The sequence below is a fragment of the Diospyros lotus genome, chromosome 10 (assembly GCF_014633365.1).
Source record: "Diospyros lotus cultivar Yz01 chromosome 10, ASM1463336v1, whole genome shotgun sequence".
NCBI lineage: Eukaryota > Viridiplantae > Streptophyta > Magnoliopsida > Ericales > Ebenaceae > Diospyros > Diospyros lotus.
In genome coordinates this window covers 13,145,493-13,154,829 of record NC_068347.1, presented here as the reverse complement: position 1 = coordinate 13,154,829, position 9,337 = coordinate 13,145,493, and the positions used below count along the sequence as shown (strand labels likewise).

The window sequence follows — 9,337 nt, the reverse complement described above, 5'->3', positions numbered from 1 at the left end:
GCAGTCAGCACAATATGTGGCCCCGCGTGCACCAGTAGGCCCCGTCGGCCATTTTTTTTAAAAAAATTTGGAAATTAAGGGGTTTGGGGCATTTCCTAATTGATTTTGGGCCCGAGAGGGATTTTCAAAATAAATGAATTTTTTGGGCATTTGTTTTTAGATAAATGTTGAATTTTTGAAAAATGAAAATTTTGAGTTTTTCCTTGAAAATTAGTAAAAATCAATGGGTTGATTAAAATGGTGATTCTTATGGAGCTCAATGGAATTCTTGAAAAGAAAAAGAGAATTAAAATAAATAAAAATGGCGATTGGGGCAATTTTAATGGAAATTAATCGAGCCAAGTGTGGTATGGTTAAAGCCCAAATCTGCTAGTGGATCCTGGGGTTGATGGAAGGAAAGGATGAAGCCTAGTTCCCACCTAGGGTATTTCATGTTGAAACATAGTCCGCCCTTCACGTATGGTCGAGCATCTGAGTAGTTCAGATGATTGTTCACGAGTGACACCCGTAAGTGGGAATGGGGCGTCACAGGACCCACTCGGTCATGACTGAGTAAGTCTGACACTACTTTGGTTTTTCGAGCATAACTCTCTCGTCCAAGCTCTAATTCAGATGACTCAAAATCCTATGGAAAGGCAAGGGAATTATCTACAACTTTTGTGTTTTGAGTTTTGAGAGATACGGGCTGAATTAAGGTGGAAATTGGGCTTGAAGTTGAGGTATGGGAACCACTCAAGACCGAACCAAGAAAATGAACAAAAAAAGACACTCAAAGCCAAGAAGACCCACTCGGTCATGACCGAGTGGGTCTTCCCCTCTTGCTGCCTCTCGAGGTGATCGAAGGTATGAAGCACACACTAGGTCATGACCGAGTGGGTATCCCTTCTGCCCCTATGGATGGGCTCCAAGACTCTCAAATAGGCAGTGGAATCACTAGAATGGGCGCGAGACTCTCACGATGGTTGCCACGTGTCTCTCATCTCCCTCCACTATTAATAAGAGGACACACCTTCGACACAAGGTACGCGTTCTTGGGCACTTTCAGTACATTCTCACACTCTTGCTCTCAGGAACTGACTTACGCATCGAAAGGTTTGCACGGGGACACCCACCCCGGCCCCTAATGGTGCTCTCGTCTTGCAGGTCTCTCGGTCATCAAGGGCCACTTGGTCATCAGGGGCACTCGGTCATCAAGGCGACTCCTTCATAAAGGGCCACTCATTCATCAGACCCACTCGATCATCAAGGGCCACTCGTTCATCAGACCCACTCAGTCATCAAGGGCCACTCAGTTATTAGACCCACTAGTACATCAAGCTCTCATGTTCATCAGTCCCACTCGATCACCAGACTGTCAACATGCGGTGACGAGACTCTCAACACATGGTGATCAGGCTTGAACGGGACTCCCGCAATCAACCACACACAAATTGTATTCTCCCATGAAAAAAAAAAATTATCATATTTTGGCAACAACAAAAATCAATACACAGAGAACACCAACATTTTATAGTGGTTTGGCCAATATGGCTTATGTCCACTCCCTTAGTCACCCACTAAGGTATTTGCATTCAATTCACTTAAAAATAAACCCCTATTTAGCCAAGTAGGTCCTCTAGTCCTCAACTAGGAAAACAAATACAACCTCCTATCACTTGGATAGGCCCTTAAGCTTACAAGCTATGAAGAGAAAATACAATGGTAAATGAAATTGAAACTCTCAGAGCTTTTGCTCTTAGTTACATGTTCTCTCAAAATAAAACTAAGAGGCTAAAATGAGTTTAAACAAATAAGAACAAAGCCTTAGTATAACAAAAAATGTGTGAACAAAAATTTAATGCTCGATTGATCTTAAATGCACTATAGGTAAGAATTGAATGTTCTTCAGCAGCTTTAAATGTTCTTTCAACCACCTATTTACAGATGATGGTGCTTGAAGACAAAAATAGAGTCGTTGATGGTAGTTGGGCGAGCATTTAATGAGCAAGAAATTAGCCGTTATTTTTTTCAGAGTAACAAACTGTCGACAAAAAAAATAGGTTAGTCGACAAACTTATAATACAAAATAGAACATAGTCAACAGATTGAAGCTTTCTATTGACTGCACTAAAAAACAAATGTTGTTTGTCGACAGAAGTTGGTAGGTTAGTCTATAGATTAAGCCCAATGAAGAATTATGTAAATGCATACATACTGTTAGTCAACAAAATTCATACCTTAGTCGACAGAATGAGACTAACTAAAAATGTTAAGCAAGATGGCTCACTATTAGTCGACAGAAGCAAAACTTTTCTATCGAAAAATGTAATTTCTTAAAAACTGATAGTCAACAGAAGCTTAGCACTTAGTCAACAGATCCTAAGTAAAAATAGACACTTTGTCGATAACTTTTAAAGAATGCTAGTTTTTTGAAGAAACCTCTTTTAACTTGGTTCTTTTGAATACTCATGTTTCTTTGTTAACACTTATAGCATCATTTCTCATGTTTGGAGAAAGATTTAATTATTCATGCTTTGCTTTTTCAATATCCTAATACGTGATTTAATCACTACAAAAAAACTGGCATTTAGCAGCGGTTTTTTTTGCATTTAGCGGCGGTTTTCAAAACCACCGCTGAACCAGCCGTCGTGGAGCATTTAGCGGCGGTTTTGACCAACCGCTGGAATAACCGCCGCTAAATCACTGATTTTGCGGCAGTTTTAAAACCGCCGCAAAATCAGTGATTTAGCGGCGGTTTTTTTAATTTTAGCGGCGGTTTTAAAAATCGCCGCTAAAATTAAAAAAAATTAAAATTTTTTATTTTAGCGGCGGTTTTTAAACCGCCGCAAAAATTAAAAAAATAAAAATTTTAAAAAAATAAAAAATTAAAAAAAAATAAAAATTAAAAAAAAATTAAAATTTAAATTTTAGCGGCTGTTTTAGAAACCGCCGCTAAAATTAAAAAAAATTAAAAAATTTTAATTTTAGCGGCGGTTTTTAAAACTGCCGCTAAAATTAAAATAAAATTAAAAATTTTACTCTCTCACCCGCCCGCGCCCACACGGTTGTCCATCGCCCAGCCACGTGGCTGCATATCCGTCCGCCACGTGGCGAGGCTGGAAATTAAATTTCCAGTCTCCCCCCTTCCCCAGTTTCGAACCCACAACCTCCCATATGCCATTGCATACTTGAAACCGCCTGATCTACCAACTTCCCTTGTTATATAATTACATATATAAATTATATACCACTATTTTTCAGAATTATATTTTATATCTTTTAATATAGAAAGAAAAACATTAATTAATTTATCATTTTTTAAAAGAATAAAGGAATAAATTAAAAATAAATTAATTGAATTAAATTAACTAAATTAATTTATTAAAAATAAAAAAATTATATATTTTTTAAAATTATTAAAATTTTGTTAAATTTATTTTTATTTTTATTTTTTTAAATTAAATTTTTAACTAGTGGTGAACCCGCGTGATATGTGGGAGAGTTTAATTTAAAAATAAAAAAATAAATTTATTATTTTAAATAATTTTAACTAAATTGATAATTATAATTTTTTTAATTTTTAATCATATTGAAAAAATTTAAGTTTACTTAATTATTCACTATTTAATATGCTAATGGAGAACACTTTTAATTCAATATACTTATAATTTTTTTTTATTATATTATATTTATTTATAAATAAATATTATAAAATCTATAATATTTTCACTTAAAGACGTTGGTTATTTTCTATTTATTATATTATAATTATAAATATAAATTAAAACTCTTAAATATGAGTAAGATTAAGTTTTTTCAATAATAATAAAATTTTTAAAAAATGAATTTTGATTTCTTCCATAGTCGTAAAAATGTGATACCTTAAATATTAATTAGCATTGAGAAACTCTAATACTTGACAACCCTAATAATTGACATTTGGCAAAATACTTTATTTGACTATCATATTTTATTATTATATAAATATACATAGAATAAAGATATAAAAATAATATATTAAATAAATAGATACTTTTCTATGACTTAATTAATAGTTTAAGTTGTCTATTAATATTTCTCATAAAATTCATGCAAATTTAATATAAAACAATTAGCATTGAAAAACTTGTATATTTAAAATTTATTATTAATTTTACATAATTAGTATATATTATTTCGAAACAATTGAAAGATTTAAATTATTAATGCAAATTACAAAATGTAAATTATTAATGTAATAAGTATTAAATGCAAGTTTTGGGGGAAAATTTTATTACTACTTATCATTTCAAAGCAATTGAAAGATTTAAATTATTAATGCAAATTACAAAATGCAAATTATTAATTCAATCAGTATTAATTGTAAATCATTAATGCAAGTTTTGGAGGAAAATTTATTTTTTGAAGACTATCCTATTTTTATATATGTAAAGATGCAAATTACAAAATGTAAATTATTAATGCAATAAGTACTAAACGCAAATAATTAATTTGGGGAAAAATTTTATTACTATTTATTATTTCAAAACAATTGAAAATTTTAAATTATTAATGCAAATTACAAAATACAAATTATTAATGCAATAAGTATTATTTGTAAATCATTAATGCAAGTTTTGGGGGGAAAATTTCTTTTTCGAAAACTATCCTTCTTTTATATATATAAAGATGCAAATTACAAAATGTAAATTATTAATGCAATAAGTATTAAATGTAAATCATTAATGCAAATTTTGGGGGGAAATTTCTTTTTTGAAGACTATCCTACTTTTATATATATAAAGATGCAAATTACAAAATATAAATTATTAATGCAATAAGTACTAAATGCAAATCATTAATTTGGGAGAAAATTTTATTACTATTTATTATTTCAAAACAATTGAAAATTTTAAATTATTAATGCAAATTACAAAATACAAATTATTAATGCAATAAGTATTATTTGTAGATCATTAATGCAAGTTTTGGGGGGAAATTTCTTTTTTGAAAACTATCATTCTTTTATATATATAAAGATGCAAATTACAAAATGTAAATTATTAATGCAATAAGTATTAAATGTAAATCATTAATGCAAATTTTGGGGGGAAATTTCTTTTTTGAAGACTATCCTACTTTTATATATATAAAGATGCAAATTACAAAATGTAAATTATTAATGCAATAAGTACTAAATGCAAATCATTAATTTGAGAGAAAATTTTATTACTATTTATTATTTCAAAACAATTGAAAATTTTAAATTATTAATGCAAATTACAAAATACAAATTATTAATGCAATAAGTATTATTTGTAAATCATTAATGCAAGTTTTGGGGGGAAATTTCTTTTTCGAAAACTATCCTTCTTTTATATATATAAAGATGCAAATTACAAAATGTAAATTATTAATGTAATAAGTATTAAATGTAAATCATTAATACAAATTTTGGGGAAAACTTTTATTACTACTTATTATTTCAAAGCAATTGAAAATTTTAAATTATTAATGAAAATTATAAAATATAAATTATTAATACAATAAGTATTAATTGTAAATTATTAATGCAAGTTTTGGGGGGAAATTTCTTTTTTGAAAACTAAATTAAATATTTTAATTTAAAAAATCACCGCAAATATTAATTTAAATATTACTACTTTAGTTTAAATATTTTAATTTAAACTTAATTATATTTGCATTAATATTTTAATTATTAATTCAAATATAAATTAAATATGTTTTGAAAAATCGCCGCAAATATTAATTTAATTTTAATTATAAATTATTTAATTATTTTTGAATTTAGCGGCGGTTTTTCAGAAACCACCGCTAAATTAAATTTTTTAACGAATTTTGCGGCGGTTTTGAAAACTGCCGCAAATATTAATTTAATTTTAATTTTAAATTATTTAATAATTTTTGAATTTAGCGGCGGTTTTTCAGAAACCGCCGCTAAATTAAATTTTTTAAGGAATTTTGCGGCGGTTTTGAAAACCGCCGCAAATATTAATTTAATTTTAATTTTAAATTATTTAATAATTTTTGAATTTAGCGGCGGTTTTTCAGAAACCGCCGCTAAATTAAATTTTATTTTTTAATTATTTAATTATTTTTTAAATTTAGCGGCGGTTTTTTGAAAACCGCCGCAAAATGTAAAAAAAAACCGCCGCTAAAATAGTATTTTGCGGCGGTTTGCAAACCGCCGCAAAATTTCATTTTTTGCGGCGGTTTTAGAAACCGCTGCTAAAAATCAATTTTTTTGTAGTGAATGCTTCTTTTGAAAATCATGATTGATGCTCTCTTTAGAACAATTATTAGATAATTTAAAGACTTAATAAATGAATTTTTTTTCAATCAAAACATTTCCATATGAAATACTCTTTGAACAAGTAAACCATATGAAATCGTTGAAATTGATTTTTGAGACACTTACAAGCAAGTATTTTGAGTTTAAAGTCTTTTGGCATATAACAATTGTCATTATTAAAACACTTCTTACAAGAGTAAAATATTAGTGATCTATTTATTATTATTTTTTTAATTTGAAAATAAAATAGAAATTGGAAAATGTTAAAAAATCTATAATATCATTACCAAAAACAAAAATTCAAAATATTTATATGATGCTTGAAATATCATCTAAATTGGAAACTTTTTTTGGAAAATAAATTTTGATTATTTATAAAATAAAATTACTACAAATGATGAAATGTTTTATTTCAAATTGAATAAGGTGATGTGTTTTAAAGATATTTTTCTCTAAGATGAGTAACACGTATATACTTAGCTAGTTGGTAAAATGTTTTATTTTTCACGTGACAAAATGATTTATTTCAAATTCAAAATATATTTTCTAATTAACAAAAACTAATAACTTATGATAGATGCAAATTAAATATATTAATAACTTTCTAATAATTTTACACAAATATAGTAATAATAATAATGGAAAATGAGTGCTCAAATTTCACACACTAGTTCTAAATTAAACAAAATAAGAATGACTCTTGTTTACATGGTTATAATAATAATAATAATAATATTTTTTCATTGTTCTATACATGGAGCAAAGAATAGATCAAATAACCGTTCCGTCCTTCATCCATGCAAAACAAGTGGAAGAGATTAGAAGTTTGCTGCTTAAAATATGTTTTTATTTGATGATTTATTAATTAATCCCAGAATAGCACGGTTATGTATGGTGTAGAAAGCAAGCTTATGATAGGAAGTTGAACACGTGTCATGACAAGCACGAAAAGTGTAGTAAAAACTGATTTAGAGGTTTGATGACGTTAAATAATCCTTTCAATTCAATGTATATATATATATATATATAAATCTTGAAGCAAGGCTTAATTATAGTATCAACTCATTCAAAAAGAGAGATTGAAATTGAGATGGAGAAGATGGTTGTAATCAAATCCAGTAACCTAGCAATTTCTTTCTTGCTATTGTTAGCTGAAGTTCTTCTACAAACTCATGCTGCGAGTTTTGATATTACAAAATATGGTGCGAAGGCTGATGATAAAACAGATATCAGCAAGGTACGTAAGAAACACTGCAAATCTAAGATGCATGCTTAACACTCAAAAGTCCTTTGAATTAATGGTACGTATGGCTCATCATTAATTTGTTTTATTTTAAATTATAGGCTGTACTAGATGCGTGGACAGAGGCATGTGCAGCAACAAGTCCAAGTACAATTACGATTCCAAAAGGCTCGTATTTGTTGACGCAAGTGGAACTTAAAGGGCCTTGCAAGGCTCCTGTGGAGATTAAAGTAGAGGGAACCGTGAACGCCCCGAAAGATCCCAATGCCTTGAAGTCTGGTAGTTGGATTAGTATTGACCACGTCGATCAACTCACCATATCAGGTGGTGGAACTTTCGATGGTCAGGGCGCCACTGCTTGGGCCAACAATGATTGCGACAAGAACACAGATTGTAAGAAGTCAATGGTAAGTAGAGTACGTAAATGTTTAATATATATATATATATATTTGTATATATGATGTCTTTAATTACATCTTCGTTATATATATATATATGTTGTGTTGGTGTAACAAATTTATTAACCTTTCTAGTAAATATTCCAAACCAGAACATGGGCTTGAACGCGGTCACCAATTCCGTAATCCGTGATGTAACTTCCAAGGACAGCAAGCACTTCCATGTTAATGTTATAGGATGTAAGAACTTAACTTTTGAGCACTTCTCTATCAGCGCACCTGACGAAAGCCTCAACACAGATGGCATCCACATTGGACGTTCAGACGGGGTGAATATAATAGATTCAAACATAAAGACTGGAGATGATTGTGTGTCGATTGGTGATGGTAGCCAAAATGTTAAGGTTGAGAAAGTGACTTGTGGACCAGGACATGGCATTAGCATTGGAAGCCTGGGTAGGTACCAAAAAGAAGACCCTGTTATTGGCATCACCATTAAGAATTGTACACTTACTGGCACCGATAATGGTGTAAGGGTAAAAACATGGCCGGCATCTCCTGGTCATAGCGTAGCCTCTGGTCTCCATTTCGAGGATATCATAATGGACAATGTAGGCAATCCAGTCTTGATTGATCAGGGATACTGCCCCTATAACCAATGCTCCTCCCAGGTACTTAATTTAAATCCATCTATGTATACACAAATTTGAAAGCAACATATATATTTTTACCAAGTTTTATTTATTCATTTATATTAACTAACAAGAATATTACTGGATTGGTCAATTTTCTTGTGTTTAGTCTCCTTCGCTTGTTAAGATCAGTGATGTGACCTTCAAGAACATTCGTGGAACGACTCCTACTAAAGTGGCTGTTAAGCTTGTTTGTAGCAGTGGCATACCATGCAGCAACGTACAAGTTGGCGATATTGACCTAAAATACAATGGTTCAGATGGCCCTGCCACCTCAGAATGTGCTAATATAAATCCAATCTTTTCTGGAAAGCAGAATCCTCCAGTGTGCGCAACCAAGGCTCCAACTTCTTGAACCTTTCTGGACCAAGAAAACTAAAACGTCTCTACCATAAAACATATGTTTCGTTGATGTAGAGTTCGACACCCCGTCCATTCTTAAAATGGATGTTATTCGGGTAGTGATTTTTGTTGAGTTGTTAACTAGTCATGCTATATTCGATCCAATAAATGAGTCCGTCCATGTATTAGTGGATCTTAAGAAATTATTTATCAAGTTGAAATCTTACACTAGCGAAAATTTACATTTTTTTTTTTGTTTGTGCTTCCATTTAATTTGCCGAAAGCATCTACTCTTCTTTTCTTGGGCTGCAATTCTAAAATTCGCCCAGCCATACCTTCTAGAACCCTCTCAATCCTATCCATCCGACTTTCACTGAGGTCAGCCCTTCCA

The 9,337-nt window shown here is 30.6% G+C and overlaps 1 protein-coding gene across 1 annotated transcript; it reads left to right on the top strand.

The window, feature by feature from the left end:
* Positions 1 to 7,361: 7,361 nt before the first annotated feature.
* LOC127811114 (exopolygalacturonase-like) lies at positions 7,362 to 8,959 on the top strand. Its single transcript, XM_052350825.1, has 4 exons — positions 7,362 to 7,508; positions 7,616 to 7,921; positions 8,065 to 8,583; positions 8,714 to 8,959. Exons 1-4 carry the CDS (start codon positions 7,362 to 7,364, stop codon positions 8,957 to 8,959), a joined length of 1,218 nt encoding a protein of 405 aa, XP_052206785.1.
* Positions 8,960 to 9,337: the final 378 nt, after the last annotated feature.

Coding starts and splice junctions, on each gene's coding strand:
- LOC127811114 (XM_052350825.1), top strand. CDS start 7,362: ATGGAGAAGATGGTTGTAATCAAATCCAGTAACCTAGCAATTTCTTTC. Junction 7,922..8,064: donor CAGATTGTAAGAAGTCAATG/GTAAGTAGAGTA, acceptor ATTCCAAACCAG/AACATGGGCTTGAACGCGGT. Junction 8,584..8,713: donor ATAACCAATGCTCCTCCCAG/GTACTTAATTTA, acceptor TCTTGTGTTTAG/TCTCCTTCGCTTGTTAAGAT.